At 41.4% G+C, this 17994-nt stretch overlaps 1 protein-coding gene across 4 annotated transcripts in view; it reads right to left on the bottom strand.

The window, feature by feature from the left end:
- Positions 1 to 5756: 5756 nt before the first annotated feature.
- The window catches only part of fam131ab (family with sequence similarity 131 member Ab), an 84042-nt gene continuing 71804 nt past the window's right edge, over positions 5757 to 17994 (bottom strand). For all 4 annotated transcript variants that reach the window (XM_063045693.1, XM_063045690.1, XM_063045692.1 and 1 more), the window contains exons 5-6: positions 16357 to 16485; positions 5757 to 7236 (exon numbers count right to left, since the gene is read on the bottom strand). In XM_063045693.1, coding sequence (XP_062901763.1) covers positions 6737 to 7236; positions 16357 to 16485 — 629 coding nt within the window. In that variant the 3' untranslated portion in view covers positions 5757 to 6736. The remainder of the gene's footprint in view (positions 7237 to 16356; positions 16486 to 17994) is intronic.

The following is a 17994-nucleotide window of genomic DNA, read 5'->3' as shown; positions in this document are numbered from 1 at the left end:
TTTCTCTGAAGTAAAATGTGTTTAATCAAAATGAAAATAGACTATTTTGTTAGCTGGAAGTACCATCCTTGTTTGTGGGGGGTGGTGTTGAGGGCGAAGTACAAGTAGTGAGTATTGGCAGCTGGACCTCACCACATGAAAGTAAACTAGTCTTTGAACAGGAAAACCACAAACAAGAGAAAATCTGCAGATGCTGGAAATCGAAGCACACACACACAAAATGCTGGAGGAACTCAGCTGGCCGGGCTCCATCTATGGAAAAGAGTAAACAGTCGACATTACTGGCCAAGATCCTTCACCAGGACTGGGAAAAAAAAGATGAGAAGTCGAGAATAAGAAAGTGGAGCGAGAGGAGGAAGAAGTACAAGTTGATACGTGAAACTGGGAGAGGGGATGGGGTGAAGAAAGAGATAAAGAACTGGAGAAGGGAGATTCTGATAGGAGTGGGTAGAGGACCATGGAAGAAAGGGAAGGTGGAGGAGCACCAGAGGGAGGTGATGGGTAGGGAAATAGGAAAGGGGAATGGTGATGGAGAGGGAGGGCAAATACTGGAGGTTTAAGAAATCGAAGTTCATGCCATCAGGTTGAAGGCTACCCAGACAGAATATGAGGTATTGCTCCTCCAAACTGTGTGGTCTCATCATAGCAGAAGGCTGACATATTGGAATGGGAAGTGGAATTGAAATAGGTGGCCACTGGGATATCACACTTTTTCTGGCGGACAGAGTGTAGATGCTCAGCGAAGTGGTCTCCCAGTCTACATCAGGTCTCTCCAATATGCAGGAGGCCACACCGAGAGTACCAGATAGAGTAGATGACCCCAGCAGTCTCACAAGTGAAGTGTCGCCTCACCTGGAAGGACTGCTAGGGCCCTGAATGGTAGTGAGAGAGGAGAAGTAGGGGCAGGTGTGGTACTTGTTCCACTTGCAAGGATAAGTGCCAGGAGGGAGATCAGTGGGGAGGGACAAATGGACAAGGGACAGTATAAACAGTATGTTGATACAGTATAATCTTCCTACAGCGAAGGTACCCATAGATATCTATATTGGATAGGGCTTAAAATTTCCTTTAGAGTTTAGGGCTTTGCAGACAGTGAACCCAATACCATCACAGTTTTACATGGATCCTGTTTATGTAACTTCTTTTGAGGTCAAAGATCTGATCAGAACAAATGTGCATTCTATGCAAGATTAGTGCATGTACATTACAAACTCTACCCTGGTCAGTATCTTTTATTTTTCATCGGTACATGTATAAAGTGTAAATACCAAACTTGTGGTCAGTGATGAAGATCTTAGTTGCCTCCAAAACATGCTGTGCTGTTTTCAGGCATCTCTACCACAACCAAAATAAACAAATTGACAAAAATCTAACATGGTGATGAACTAGCATGTAAAATAAGACCATAAGATAAATAAAAGGAGAATTAGGCAGCTTGGATCATCAAGTCTACTCCACCATTTCTTCATGGCTGATCCAATGCCCTCTCATCCCCAGTCTCCAGCCTTCTCCCTGTATCGCTTCACACCCTGACTAATCAAGAATCCTCCAACCTCTGCCTTAAATATACCTGATGACTTAGCCTCCACAGCCGCTGGTGGCAATGAGTTCCACAGACTCACCAATCTCTGCCTAAAGAAATTCCTCATTTCTGTTCTAAACGGATTTCTCTTTATTCTGAGGCTGTTTGCCCCGGTCTTAGACTCACCCACCATAGGAAACATTCTCTCCGCACCCACTTTATCCAGGTCTTTCAACATTTGATAGGTTGCAATGACACCCCCCCTCGTTCTTCTGAATTCCAGTGAACATAGGCCCAGAGCTATCATCGCACCTCATATGATAAGCCTTTCAATTCCAGAAGCATTCTCGTGAACCTCCTTTGAACCCCCTTCAATGTCAGCACATCCTTTCTTAGATAAGGGGACCAAACTGCTCACAATACTCCAAGTGAAGCCTTACCATTGCCTTATAAAGCCTCAACATTACCAGACATCCCACCTCTCCCGGAACTTCCGGGAGTCTCCCGCATATTAATAGTGGCTCCCTGATCCCCGCAAATTATATACAATATCACGGAAATCAATTTTTTGAGAGCGAGCGAGAGAAAAGCAAGAGAGAGCGCGAGAGCGACGAGAGAGAGCACGCACGCGAGCGAAAGAGAGCGAGAGAAAAGCAAGAGAGAGCGCAAGAGCGACGAGAAAAAGCACGCACGCGAGCAAGAGAGTGAGCGAGAAAACAAGCGAGAGCGTGCGAGCGACCACCAGAGAGAGAGAGAGAGAGAGAGAGACAGACAGAGAGAGAAAGAGACAGAGAGAGAGATAGAGTGACAGAGAGAGAGAGAAAGAGACAGAGATAGAGTGAGAGCGAGAGAGAGAAAGAGAGCGAGAGAGAGAGAGAAAGAGACAGAGAGAGATAGAGTGAGAGCGAGCGAGAGAGAGAGAGAGACAGAGAGAGAGAGAAAGAGAGAGAGAGAGAGAGAGAGAGAGAAAGAGACAGAGAGAGAGAGATAGAGTGAGAGAGAGAGAGAGAGAGCGCGCGCGCGCACGCCATGGCGGAGTGTTCCAAAAAAATATAAAACGTACGTCACCCCAGACTACACTAAAGTGTACCCCTGCCTAATAGGGGTCAAAATAATGACAGTGTTGCTCGCTGCACGGTTTGCAACAGTGGCTTTTCTATTGCCCATGGTGGGTTAAGACTGTAAAAGACATGTTGAGGTGAGTTTAACAGGTGTCATTCGTTCATTAGCATAGCTAACGTTATTTAAACTAGCTGGCCAGCTACTAAGGAGCTACTCTATTGCAGACATCCCACCTCTCCTGGAAGTCTCCCGCAAGTTGATGGTGCTACCTCCCTGAAATGAGTTTTTGCAGGGTGGGATGTCTGCATTACATCCTTGCTTTTATATTCTAGTCCTCGGAAATGAATGCTAACATTGCATTTGCCTTCCTCATCACAGACTCAAGCTGTAGGTTAACCTTTAGGGAAAGTCCCTTGCACTTCTGATTTTTTAATTTTCTCTCCATTTAGAAAATAGTCTACGCTTTTATTTCTTCTACCAAAGTGCATGACCATACACTTCCTGACACTGTATTCCATCTGCCAGTTCTTTGCCCATTCTCCTAATCTGTCAAAGTACTTCTGCAGCCTCTCTACCTACCCCTCCACCAGCCTTCATATCGTCTACAAACTTGGCCACCAAGCCATCGATTTTGTCATCCAAGGCACTGACATATAACATAAAAAGCAGTCCCAACGCAGACCCGTGTGGAACGCCACTAGTCACCGGCCGCCAACCAGAAAAGTCTCCCTTTGCCTCCTGCAATCACGCAATGCTCGATCCATGCTAGGACCTTTCCTCTAACACCATCAGGCCCTTACCTTGTTGAACAGCCTCAAGTGTGATACCTTGTCAAAGGCCACCTTAAAATCCAGGTGCACAACCTCCACATGATCCCCCTTTGTCTATCACTCTTGTTATTGCTTCAAAGAATTCCAATTTCCCTTGAAGAAACCATGTTGACTTTGGCCTATTTTATCATGTGCCTCCAAGTACACTGAAACCACATCCTTAGCAATCAACTCCCAACATCTTCCCAACCACTGAGGTCAGACTAACCAGCCTGTAATTTCTTTTCTCTTGCCTCTCTCCCTTCTTGAAGTGGAGTGACATTTGCAATTTTCCAGTCCTCTGGACCATGCCAGAATACATTGATTCTTGAAAGATCATTACAAATCCCTCCACAATCTCTTCAGCCATCTTCTTAGAACCTTGGGGTGCACACCATCTATTCTAGGTGACTTATCTACCTTCAGACCTTTCAGTTTCCCAAGTACCTTCTCCCTAGTAATGCACCTTGACACATTTCAGCCCCCTGACACTCTCACACTTCTGGAATACTGTTAGCATCTTCCACAGTGAAGACTGATACAAATTATTCAGTTCATCCGCCATTTCCTTGACCCCCTATTACTACTTCTCCAGCACCATTATCTAGCAGTCTGGTACTTACCTTGCCTCTCTTTTATACTTTATACATCTGTAGGAAATTTCAGTATCCTCTTTAATATTATTGGCTAGCTTACCTTTGTATTCCATCTTTTCCTTCTTTGATGTTTTTAGTTGCTTACTGTTAGTTAAAGGAGTGGACGTCGTCATCGGATTTCGATCGACAACCGAAGAAGAAAAAGAAGACTGTTAGTTTTCAAAAACTTCCCAATCCTCTACCTCCCAACTAATTTTTGCTCTATTGTATGCCCTCACTTTGCCTTTGATGTTGGCTTTGACTTCTGTTGTAAAATAATCCAAAGATGTCCTGCCTTCTTTGGTCCATGAGTTTTAATAATACAAGAATAATTACTGTGCAGCAAACTCTGATTAAAAATAAACACACAAAACTTTGTGAATTGCAATAACCTATATTAAAATCCATAATAATGTATAGTTATCTATAGTAAATTACTTTATATCAATTCAGCTTCTACCTTAATCACACATGACATTCCCAACCTTTACAGACTTTGAACTATTGCAACTTTTGTTGGTATCTGCACAGAGCTTGCCCAATATTGGAAGCTCTGGTTTAATCTCCCTCACATCAGAATATGGACCATGGAACCCTACCATTAAGGAATTTACCATTTTCAATGCGATATATTTATTAGTGCAAAAACTGTAATGGCAATTACTATAGTCTATGAATTCTAGACATTGACAGAAGATTGGAGAATATGAATCTATTGCAAGGTCCAAGAATAAAAGTCCACAAGCTGTTTGAAGCAAACAAAGGAACTTCACTGATAGTTTATTTGGAATTCTTAATTGTTGCTATAACAAAGAAAATGATAGACAAAAGAAGACATTATTTTCTAAAGAACAGTACCGCATCATACATGTACAATTTTACAAAATAAATGAGTGCAAATAGATTTCATCAGAACATTCACAGTGGCATCTTCCATTAAACTGGGAATTTTTAAAACTTTCAGAGAGATGAAAATATTTTGGCAAAGCTTGTAATGGGAGAGGTCTGCATCCTATGCTAATCAGTGTGAAAAATCGTTTGAAGTGGTTTATTCAGCAAGGTTTCTGAGATGCACAAAGCATAAGTGCCCTGTGCTAAATCCAAAGACTTTAACAAGGACTAGCATATCCCTAGCTGCAGACTCAAACACATCCAAAACAAACAGGCAATATCATCAAATATCCATGACTGAAAAGTGATTGATTAACAGTTTTCCTAATTGTAGAGACTGATCTTTTAATGTTGCTCAGTTTTTATGTTTTTCCCAGATGGTACCATACGCTTCTCTTAAAGTGTTTTTCAAGCAAGAACAGAAACTAAACATGTTATTTCAGTATTCTGGAGAAGACAGAAGTGTATTCAGAGAGCGCATGAGGTCATGGAAACATTTTAGTACATAATCGAAGCAGATGATGTTTCTTGTGAAAATTAGAATATCTACAAACATATCCAAATAAAATGCTAGACCCAGTCAAATAACAGAACTTTTGCTTATGAGGTCTAGCAAAGCCATGACTGAAGCAAATTGCAGGAAAACAGCCATAAGCAAGAAAAAACATTGCATGGGGAGTTTTCTTTCCATAGCCAATCCATTATCATGCCAAGGGAGCATCAACAACACAAAAAAGCTACAGGCAGAGGACTGTCATCAACTAAAGTCTTCCTTACATGCAAGTATGTGATCTGAAAATGAGAGCCCTGGATACTGTAATAGTGGACCTTTCTGAATGGAGTGGTAAAGAAAAAACTGCATGTTTCATTGTTAAGAGTTTTCACAGCAAGTCACGTCAAGAGAGAACTTACTGGTGAATTTTTCTGACTTTTACAGAAAGTGAGTGCGAGTCTCACCGATCAGTATTTCAGGCTGTGATGTGGCTTTTTTTGGAGTGGGAGGATTTCTGTATTAGTTTTATGCAGATGTTTGTTGAAACACTTGCCAGTTAAACAGCATGATTATGAAAGTCAGTAATACCACAGTATTTTTGTTTGTAGACGATATCACACAGTGATAACAAAGAAATATCCTACAGCAACAGCACTGAAGCCCCGTGCAATCCAATTTACAGCAATACCTCACAAGATGCAGACACAAATACAAAAATATAAAATTTGAACCATAATGCACTTTTCCTTTACTGCATCAGTGGAAACTATTTTATCCAAAATTAGAGGATTCAACTGTGGGAATTTAAAAGATTTAGACACTTCCATGTGTTTCATTAGACCATTGAAAATTAATTATTTGTCAGATTATAGTATGTTGAATGGTAGAAAACTAGTAGGTTAAAAGCAAATACCTCTCAGGTGAAATATTTTTAAAAAGACATTGCATGTCTGTTTTTAAGAACATTCCAGCAGCTGTTTAATCTTGTATGAAGATTATAATTTGGCCATTTTAACACAAGACGTAGCCATGCCGTTGAGACTGCAGAGTGCTTTCCAGCAAGAAAAAATAACGTAGCATGTAATTTAAAGATCCAGTACGAAAAGTTCTCAAAGCTTGAGCTACATACCGTGCTAAGAACATTTCAGCAAACAGTTCCTTTCGGCACCTCATAGCATGCAAACCTGCGAAGTGCTTGGACTTTTGCACCAAATCTCAGGCAATTACTTGTGCAAAGGGTAGTCTTTTACAAAATACAGAGCGATTGTGTGGACGCCTAAAGACCAGTATCAAAGAATGAAATGCATGCCAGGGTTACAAGGGTTTATTGATCTTCAGTATCGTCCTCTTCCAGAGATACTACACCCGAGGAAGCAACGTCTGATACCTTCCTCCGCCCTTCGTATTCCCCATCCTCCTTCTTAGAAATGCTTTTGTAGTCTTGGCATGACATATCGTCTTCTTCTGGAGTAAAACAAGATTCAGCATAAGACACAGAATAAGAGGAGTCCTCGCAGATAAGGTTCCTAAAGGCACATTCAGTGTTTCCATTTGGGTGCAGCTGAGAAATCACATCCTGATGACCGGACATCGCACCGATCTGGCCAAACAGTTTTGCAGCTAATTCGGTCGGGGTCCCCAGCTCCATTTTAAGCAAAGGATGGTCCTCCAGACTGCACAGACTTGAACAAAGGGTCTCTGGGGAGACAGTCTGGGAGGACTCACTCTCCTGTTCGCATGATGTCTGCCGCACTGTAAGTTGGCACAAATGACTGTGCAGCCTGTCTCTTGAATAATTCACTTGTGGGTGCTGTCCTGCTGGATCTGAAACAAGAACATGGTATCTCGTGAATAGAGGCACATTTACTGATTATTGGTAATTATTCCTTTTTTAAATCTTTTATTAATTATTATTGAAAATCAACAACAAAAAAATACATTGAAGTAATCAAGTCAACATATCAATATGTACAATAAAACTATCAACCAAGTTAAACAATATATCAATAATAAGAAGAAAAAACAAAATGTTAAAGCTATTTTTTTTTGGAAAAAAGAAAGAAGGAAAAAGAACCCCTACTAACTAAAACAAAAAAAAACTAACAAAAAAAAAACATTTGGAGCACAAACCGAGCTATACGCCATACAAGCTTCCATCAAAGAAAGACATCAATTTGCCAACCAAATCCATTTACCCAAGAATTATTCTTAACAGCAGATTAAGATTCATTGCATTCAAGTAAAATCTAAATAGGATACACCATGCTTTTATTTAAAGCATCATCAAAACAAAAAACAAAGTACTGAAGAGGATCTATAGCCATTCCTATTAAAGCTTCTCTTCCCACAGCCCTCCAGCTAGAAAAGGAAGATGTGGCCAAATACTGGTCTCCACATAAATTTGTGCATCAAATCAATGTATTTTGTGCTTATACCCATTCATCTCCATGGCTTAAATCACAAAGCTGGCCAAAAGGACATTTGAAATAGCATTAGGGTGGTAAGTACTCGGCATCGGGGTGTAAAGTTACTCTGAAGTGAGAGTGGTGCCATCCCCTGTGCGATCACTCAGTTGAACACGGTTCTGACAATTCATTAAGCACTCATTTTGGCAGAGCTTCAGTCTTTCAAGTTCAAAGTAAATTTGTTGTCAATGTATTTATATGTCACCATACACTACCCTGATTTTCATTTGCTTGTGGACATTCACAGTAGAAGAAAGAAATTCAATAGAATCAATGACAAACTGCATGCGAACAAAGACTGACACACTACCAATGTGCAAAAGAAAATAAACTAGCAAACACAACATAAAATTAATAATAAGTAAACCAACAAATGAATAAATAATAATGAGAACAAGTAGTAGAGCCCTTGAAAGCGAGTCTAATGGTTGTAGAATCAGTTCAGTGTTGAGGTGAGTAAAGTTATCCATGCTGGTTCAGGAGTCTGATGCTTGAAGGGTAACAACAGTTCCTGAGCCTGCTGGAATGAGACCTAAGGCTCCAGTACCTCCTGCCCGATGGCAGCAGCCACTCCCCATGGCAACCAGACAGTATCACATACTGTAAGGAGAAGTAAAGGCCCCAAATGTTGTCATTCCCATCAGAAAGATAACACGGGACAACAAAGCTTTTGTTTCCTGAATAGTTTTGGGTGTATCTTATGAAATTTTGGCTGCTAATCATGAAAATTGCCATAAAAATTTCCTAGCACACACCACTCTTTTGAAATCACCTATATTTGTTATTTCAATTCATAATTCAAGTCAGAATAACTGATTCCAAGTTGAAGGAAGGCATTTTTGTTAGTCCAGAAATCAAACAGGTCATCAATGACAGGCAATTCGAAGAACTTCTAGTGGGACTAGAGAAAATTGCATGGAAGGCATTCAAGAATGTTGTTGAAAGTTTTCTTGGCACCAGACTATATGCAGCTGGTTGACAACATGTTTCAAGCATACAAAACCATGAAGTACAACGTCACTAAAGATTCATTTTCTGCATTCCCGTTTAGAATTCTTCCCTGCAAATCTTGGCACTGTCAGTGACGAGGATGGTGAAAGGTTTCACCAGGACATGGCAGAAAAAAACTGTATCAGGGCAACTGGAATCCATCAATGCTGTCTGATTATTTTTGAACACATAAGTGAGAAGCCTCAGACACTGAGTACGAATGAAAGTCATCAACAAAACATTCTTAGCTTAGTTGAACTATTGCAAAGTGTCAGCACCATTATGCAATTAAATGCATTGTCAACAAAAGTTAATTTCTTGTTTCTCCGAATTCCTACATGATACACTAGTCTGAAATTATATTGGTGTTCAGCTTCAAGTGATCTATCAAACCAAAAAAATATTCTGAGGAAGCAACAGTTTTGAAAAAATTTATTGTCCTGTGTAAACACCCAGGTGGGTCTGAATGCCAGGGGATCTCTGAGGCTGTGCTGAGTAGAGTCTGCTGACAAGTATCTATAGTTGTCAGGTATGACAATTTATAATCAAATGGACAGGTCTGAACCATTGATAGAATAATTTGGTTAACTGTGGGCATCATGATTTTGCAGACTCCTTGCCGGAAGCATCGTCTCTATCAAGAAGTCCCTCGTATCCCAGGCAAACAATGCTTCATTCCCTCTACTCTGCTGGTAAAAGGACTGAGTTCGTTTATCCTTCTGGCTGCCACCTTCTGCTTCTTGCACCTGCCACTCTTCGGGCTCTGCCTAAAGCATTAGATCTCTTTGTCAACACACACAAAAAATGCTGGTGAACGCAGCAGGCCAGGCAGCATCTATAGGAAGAGGTACAGTCGGCGTTTCGGGCCGGGACCCTTCGTCAGGACTAACTGAAAAAAGAGATCTCTTTGTCATTCTTTCTCTTCCTTCAGAAGGCAGGTTATGGAGTATGCAGCGTCCCACTGAAAAGGTCTCTGTGCCTGTGCATGGTGCAGTTCACCCTCAACTACTGCAGCTACTGGAACCATTGGTTTTGAGCACCAGTGCTGCTTTCTGCAATAGGACCATAAGACCATAAGATATAGGATCAGAATTAGACCATCTGGCCCATCGAGTCTTCTCTGCCATTGATCATGGCTGATCTAATTTTCCTCTCAGCCCCAATCTTTAGCCTTCTTGCCTTGTCCCTTCATGCCCTGACCAATCAAGAATCTATCAACCGCTGCCTTAAATATTCATAAAGACTTGGCCTCCACATCTGCCTGTGGCAAAGATTTCCACAGATTCACCACTCTCTTCATCTCCATTCTAAAATGACGCCCCTCTATTCTGAGGCTGTGTCCTCTGTCTTAGACACTCCCAACATAGGAAACATCCTCTCCACATCCACAGTATCAAGGCCTTTCACCATTCTATAGGTTTCAATGAGGTCACCAATCATTCTTCTGAATTCCAGTGAACACAGGCCCAGAGCCATCAAACACTTTTCATATGACAAGCCATTCAATCCTGGAATCATTTTTGTGAACTTCTTTTGAACCCTCTCCAGTTTCAGCACATCATTTCTAAGGGGCCCAAAACTGCTCATAATACTCCAAATGCGGCCTCACCAGTGCTTTATAAAGTCTCAACATTATGTCTTGCTTTCATATTCTAGTCCTCTTGAAATGAATGCTAACATTGCATTTGCCTTCCTCACCACATACTCAACCTGAAAATGAACCTTTACAGAATCCACCACAAGGATTCCCAAGTCCCTTTGCACCTCAGTTTTTTGTATTTTCTCTCCACTTAAAAAAAGTCAACGTCTTCACTTCTTCTACCAAAGTGCATGACGATACACCGCCAAAGTATTCAATCTGCATTTTCTTTGCCCATTCTCCTAATCTAAGTCATTCTGTAGCCTGTCTACTTCATCAAAATTATCTGCCCCTCCATCAACCTTCATATCATTTGCAAACTCTGCAAGAAAGCCATTCATCCCATCATCCAAATCATTGACATATAATGTAAAAAGCATTGGTCCCAACACAGACCACTGTGGGACACCACTAGTCACCAGCAGCCAACCAGATAAGGCTCCCTTTATTCCCACTCTTTGCCTCCTGCCAATCAGCCACTGCTTTATCCATGTTAGAATCTTTCCTGTAATACCATGGTCATAGCTTGTTAAGCAGCCTCATGTGTGGCACCTTGTCAAAGGCCTTCTGAAAATCCAAATACACAACATCAACCAATTCTCCTTTGTCTATCTTGCTTGTTATAAGACCATAAGACAAAGGAGCAGAAGTAGGCCAATCGGCCCATCGAGTCTGCTCCGCCATTTTATCATGAGCTGATCCATTTTATCCTATTTAGTCCCACTGCCCCACCTTCTCACCATAACCTTTGACGCCCTGGCTACTCAGATACCTATCAATCTCTGCCTTAAATACACCCAATGACTTGGCCTCCACTGCTGCCCGTGGCAACAAATTCCATAGATTCACCACCCTCTGACTAAAAAAATTTTTTCGCATTTCTGTTCTGAAAGGGCGCCCTTCAATCCTGAAGTCATGCCCTCTCGTACTAGACTCCCCCATCATGGGAAACAACTTTGCCACATCCACTCTGTCCATGCCTTTTAACATTCGAAATGTTTCTATGAGGTCTCCCCTCATTCTTCTAAACTCCAAGGAATACAGTCCAAGAGCAGACAAACGTTCCTTATATGTCAAACCTCTCATTCTCGGAATCATTCTAGTGAATCTTCTCTGTACCCTCTCCAACGTCAGCACATCCTTTCTTAAATAAGGAGACCAAAACTGCCCACAGTACTCCAAGTGAGGTCTCACCAGCGCCTTATAGAGCCTCAACATCACATCCCTGCTCCTATACTCTATTCCTCTAGAAATGAATGCCAACATTGCATTCGCCTTCTTCACTACCGACTCAACCTGGAGGTTAACTTTAAGGGAATCCTGTACGAGGACTCCCAAGTCCCGTTGCATCTCAGAACTTTGAATTCTTTCCCCATATAAATAATAGTCTGCCCGTTTATTTTTTCTGCCAAAGTGCATAACCATACACTTTCCAGCATTGTACTTCATTTGCCACTTCTCTGCCCATTCTTCCAATCTATCCAAGTCTCCCTGCAGACTCTCTGTTTCCTCAGCACTACCGGCCCCTCCACCTATCTTCGTATCGTCAGCAAACTTAGCCACAAAGCCATCTATTCCATAATCCAAATAGTTGATGTACAATGTAAAAAGAAGCGGCCCCAACACTGATCCCTGTGGAACACCACTGGTAACCGGCAGCCAACCAGAATAGGATCCCTTTATTCCCACTCTCTGTTTCCTGCCAATTAGCCAACGCTCTATCCACATATGTAACTTTCCTGTAATTCCATGGGCTCTTATCTTGTTAAGCAGCCTCATGTGTGGCACCTTGTCAAAGGCCTTCTGAAAATCCAAATATACAACATCCACTGCATCTCCCTTGTCTAGCCTACTGGTAATTTCCTCAAAAAATTGTAATAGGTTTGTCAGGCAGGATTTTCCTTTAAGGAATCCATGCTGAGTTCTGCCTATCTTGTCATATGCCTCCAGGTACTCTGTAACCTCATCCTTGACAATCGACTCCAACAACTTCCCAACCACCGACGTCAAGCTAACAGGTCTATAATTTCCTTTTTGCTTCCTTGCCCCCTTATTAAATAGCGGAGTGACATTTGCAATCTTCCAGTCCTCCGGAACCATGCCAGAATCTATCGACTTTTGAAAGATCATCGCTAATGCCTCCACAATCTCCACAGCTACTTCCTTCAGAACATGAGGGTGCATTCCATCTGGTCCAGGAGATTTATCGACCTTTAGCCTATTCAGCTTCCTGAATACTTTCTCTGTCGTAATTGTGACTGCACACACTTCTCTTCCCTGCCACTCTTGAATGTCCGGTATCCTGCTGTCTTCCTCAGTGAAGACTGATGCAAAATACTTGTTCAGTTCCTCTGCCATCTCCTCATCTCCCATTACAATTTCTCCAGTATCATTTTTTTATCGGTCCTATACCTACTCTCACCTGTCTTTTACTCTTTATATACTTGAAAAAGCTTTTAGTATCCTCTTTGATATTATTTGCTAGTTTCCTTTCATAGTTAATCTTTTCTCTCTTAATGACCTTCTTGGTTTCCTTTTGTAAGGTTTTAAACACTTCCCAATCCTCTGTCTTCCCACTAATTTTTGCTTCCTTGTATGCCCTCTCCTTAGCTTTAACTTTGGCTTTGACTTCTCTTGTCAACCACGGTTGCATCCTTTTTCCACCCGAAAATTTCTTCTTTTTTGGAATATACCTGTCTTGCACATTCCTCATTTCTCGCATAAACTCCAGCCACTGCTGCTCTGCTGTCTTTCCCGCCAGAGTCTCTTTGGCCAGTTCCTCTCTCATGCCACTGTAGTTTCCTTTACTCCACTGAATTACCGACACATCAGATTTCAGCTTCTCTTTTCAAATTTCACAGTGAACTCAATCATGTTATGATCACTGCCTCCTAAGGGTTCTTTCACCTCAATCTCTCTAATCACCTCCGGTTCATTACACAATACCCAATCCAGTACAGCCGATCCCCTAGTGGGCTCAACAGCAAGCTGTTCTAAAAAGCCATCTCGCAGACATTCAAAGAATTCCAACAGATTTGTCAGGCAAGCTGAGGAAACCATGATGACTATGGTCTATTTTGGCTTGTGCCTCCAAGTACCCTGAGACCACAATCTTAATAATCAACTACAACAATTTCGCAACCACTGAGGTCAAACTAACCGGCTTACAGTTTTCTTTCTTCTGCTTCTCTCCGTTCTTGAAGAGTAGAGTGGCATTTGCAATTTTCCAGTCTTCCAGAATCATTCCAGAATCTAGTGATTCTTGAAAGATCATTACTAATGCCTCCACAATTTCTTCAGCCATCTCTTTCAGAACCCTGGGGTGTACCCATCTAATCCAGGTGACTTATCTACCTTCAGACCTTTCATTTTCCCAAGAGCCTTCTCTCTAGTTATGGTAACTTCACACACTTCATGACCCCTGACACCTGGAACTTCCACCATAGTGCTAGTGTCTTCCACCATGAAGACTGGTGCAAAATACTTATTCAGTACACCCACCATTTCATTGTCCCATTACTACCCCTCATGCATCATTTTCCAGTGGTCTGATATCCACTCTCATCTCTCTTTTACACTTTATGTATCTGGAGAAACTTTCGGTATCCTCTTTAACATTATTGGCTATTTTACTTCCGTATTCCATCTTTACCTTCTTAATGACTTTTTTAGTTGCCTTCTGTTGGTTTTTGAAAGCCTCCCAATCCTCTAACTTCCTACTAATTTTTGCTCTATGCCCTCTCTTTGGCTTTTATTTTGGCTTTGACTTCTCTTGTTAGCCATGGTTGTGTCATCTTGCCTTTAGAATACTTGTTCTTCGTTGGGATGTATACACCCTGTGTCTTTCAAATTGCTTCCAGTAATTCTAGCCATTGTTGCTCTGCCATCATCCCTGCCAGTGTTCTTTTCCAATTAATTGCGGCCAACTCCTCTCTCATGCCTCTGCAATTCCCTTTTCTTCACTGTAAAACTGATACATCAGGCTTTAGTTTTTCCTTCTGAAATTTCTGGGTGAATTCGATCATATTATGATCACTTGCCCCTAAGGGCTCTTTTACATTTTTTAATTCATTTATAGGATGTGGGTGTCGCCAGCTAAGCCGGCATTTATTGCCCACCCCTAGTTGCCCTTGAGAAGGTAATGATGAGCTGCCTTCTTGAACTGCTACAGTCTCTGAGGTGTAGGTACACCCACAGTACTGTTAGGATTAAGTGCTCTAATCAATTCTGGTTAATTGCACAACACCCATCAGCTAATCCCAGAAATTTCTCCCTCTTGGAATCCAGCACCAACCAGATTTTTCCAATCTACCTGCAATGTTTCTGGTTCTTGTGTGGTTGTTGTAGCAGCAGCCATCTTCTCAAGTTCGAGGAGTTGAAGCATAGTCATTTTCTTGGAAGACACCAGCTGTTCAAAATGTTGGTGTGAATTCCCAAGAAGGAGCCTTGATGTGTTTCTTTTCTGGAAACATATTACCCATGGGGATGTTCTTCTGATGATCCACTAGCTCCCGAAAACCTTTTCTCAATAATAAGAGGTAGAAACATTGAAGCTGCAAATATTTTGCTCATCCTAGAGGTGAAGGTACATGAAATTCCAAGGAAGTCAAGTTAACAGGACTAGCAAAACAAAATCACCTTCAATGTGTTAATGAAGAGTCTTCGACATGAAAGATAGAAATCTGCCTCACTGTTTGAGCTTTCCCAGCATTTCCTGTGATTATTTCAGATCTCAAGCATCTTCAGGTTTTGCTTTTCAATAGCTTGAAGTCTTTCTGCTTAAAGATTAGCCACTAAATTGTATTCAATGCAACCATCAAGTAGCTTCAAAAGTACATCATGTGGAAGCACCTGATAGTGATAAACCAAAGAAAGTACTTCCAGAAGTATTACTGTTGGCATTTAAATTTTCAAATGCATTTGAATTGTCCATAACAACACCATATGTCAGGGACATCTGTTAGATTCTGGCAACCTGCATTGCCATGGCAGTGATTTCCATACGAGTCCCTGAGTGCTTCTGATGGCAGGAACAGAGCAATCAGATGCTCATCCCACAATATCATTGCTCTTTCACTGTACAACTGATCTCGGATTCCAAGATCTAAAGATGAAAAAGCTGGGCAGTGTCCACTCCTTATATTGGAAACTGCCCCCCATATAAGAGATGCCTATAAGTGGAGATCAGACAAGTGTAAGAATGGCTCTGGTTATGAACTCTGCCAATTTAAGACTGCATAACAGCCACAGGCAAGGATCACACATGAATAATGGAGTGATAACCAGCCAAGAGATCATGGCCCAGAGAGAAAACATCAGAAGGAGGCTAAAAAGTAAATTAATGCTAAAATATTTAAAAAGTGATGATGTGGTGTGAGGTTAGCAAATTTGCAATGACTAGTAACGTTCCTTTTGGAATTTCAGAACTAAAAAAAATCTAGTGGGAAAGAGAGAAAGAAGGAAGACAAAATTCAAGTCTTAAGTAACATTATTACTTATAACACTGATGAAGGATCACAAAATATCAACTGTTTATTCCTCTCCATAGATGCTGCCTGACCTGCTGTGTTCCTCCAGCATTTTATTCTGGATTTTCAGTATCTGAAGAATCTCTTGAGTTTATTGTTATTGTTACTTATAAACTTTTGACATCTTATAATAACACTATTTTTTCATTCTTTTTACCATTTTTACACTGGAGTGAGCTAAAGGAAATATGCACAAGGACCATTAACAGAAAAAACAGGATAGCTTATAAATAATAATTTCTATAGCAACACTCCTGCAGTGATTCTATAGTTGCAGACTAATTATAAATACCACAGAAATGCTTGTAAAGGTCACCATTACCAGCTGGTTGTGTGCTGTCAGTAGTTGGTACAAAATCTTCATCATACGAATCATCATTCGACTCATCACCATCGACAGATGACCATGCTTTCAGTTTAGCCTCTGCAATTTCAAACTGTTCCGCCACACCTGAAATACAACTAATATCATGTAAAACTACTGTGTAAACAGATTAGTGAAACAAAACCAAAAAAAAAGTTACCCAGTCAAAAGTTTCAACAGTCTGGAAGAAGATGCATTACAATTACTCTCTGAACTGCAACTCATTCCTCAGTGGGAGAAGAGCAACAACAATTTGCATTTACAAAGAATAAAATTGTAAAATGCTGGAACCAGTGGGTTAAACAGCATCTGTGGAGAGGAACACAGTGTTTCAGGCTAAAGACGCTTCAACAAATTTGGGAAAGACAATACAAGTTAATTTTAAGTTACAGAGAATGTGAAGTCAGAGGTCCATATGACCATAAACCCATAAGACAAAGGAGCAGAAGTCGGCCATTCGGCCTATTGAGTCTGCTCTGGCATTTTATCATAACCTGATCCATTCTCCCATTTAGTCCTACTCCCCCACCTTCTCACCATAACCTTTGATGCCCTGGCTACTCAGATACCTATCAATCTCTGCCTTAAGTACACCCAATGACTTGGCCTCCACTGCCACCCGTGGCAACAAATTCCATAGATTCACCACCCTCTGACTAAAAAAATTTCTTCGCATCTCTGTTCTGAATGGGCGCCCTTCAATCCTTAGTCATGCCCTCTCGTACTAGACTCCCCCATCATGGGAAACAACTTTGCCACATCCACTCTGTCCATACCTTTCAACATTTGAAATGTTTCTATGAGGTCCCCCCTCATTCTTCTAAACTCCAAGGAATACAGTCCAAGAGCGGACAAACGTTCCTCATATCTTAACCCTCTCATTCCCGGAATCATTCTAGTGAATCTTCTCTGTATCCTCTCCAACGTCAGCACATCCTTTCTTAAATAAGGAGCCCAAAACTGCCCAAAGTACTCCAAGTGAGGTCTTACCAGCGCCTTATAGAGCCTCAACATCACATCCCTGCTCCTATACTCTATTCCTCTAGAAATGAATGCCAACATTGCACTCGCCTTCTTCACCACCGACTCAACCTAGAAGTTAACCTTAAGGGTATCCTGCACGAGGACTCCCAAGTCCTGTTGCATCTCAGGACTTTGAATTCTCTCCCCATTTAAATAATAGTCTGCCCGTTTATTTCTTCTGCCAAAGTGCAAAAACATACACTTTCCAACATTGTATTTCATTTGCCACTTCTTTGCCCATTCTTCCAATCTATCCAAGTCTCCCTGCAGACTCTCTGTTTCCTCAGCACTACCGGCCCCTCCACCTATCTTCGTATCGTCAGCAAACTTAGCCACAAAGCCATCTATTCCATAATCCAAATCGTTGATGTACAATGTAAAAAGAAGTAGCCCCAACACGGACCCCTGTGGAACACCACTGGTAACCGGCAGCCAACCAGAATAGGATCCCTTTATTCCCACTCTCTGTTTACTGCCAATCAGCCAACACCCTATCCACGTATGTAACTTCCCTATAATTCCATGGCCTCTTATCTTGTTAAGTAGCCTCATGTGTGGCACCTTGTAAAAGGC

Source organism: Mobula hypostoma, chromosome 4 (genome assembly GCF_963921235.1).
Source record: "Mobula hypostoma chromosome 4, sMobHyp1.1, whole genome shotgun sequence".
NCBI lineage: Eukaryota > Metazoa > Chordata > Chondrichthyes > Myliobatiformes > Myliobatidae > Mobula > Mobula hypostoma.
The sequence above is the reverse complement of the archived record's forward strand: the minus strand, read 5'-3'. Positions and strand labels throughout refer to the sequence as shown.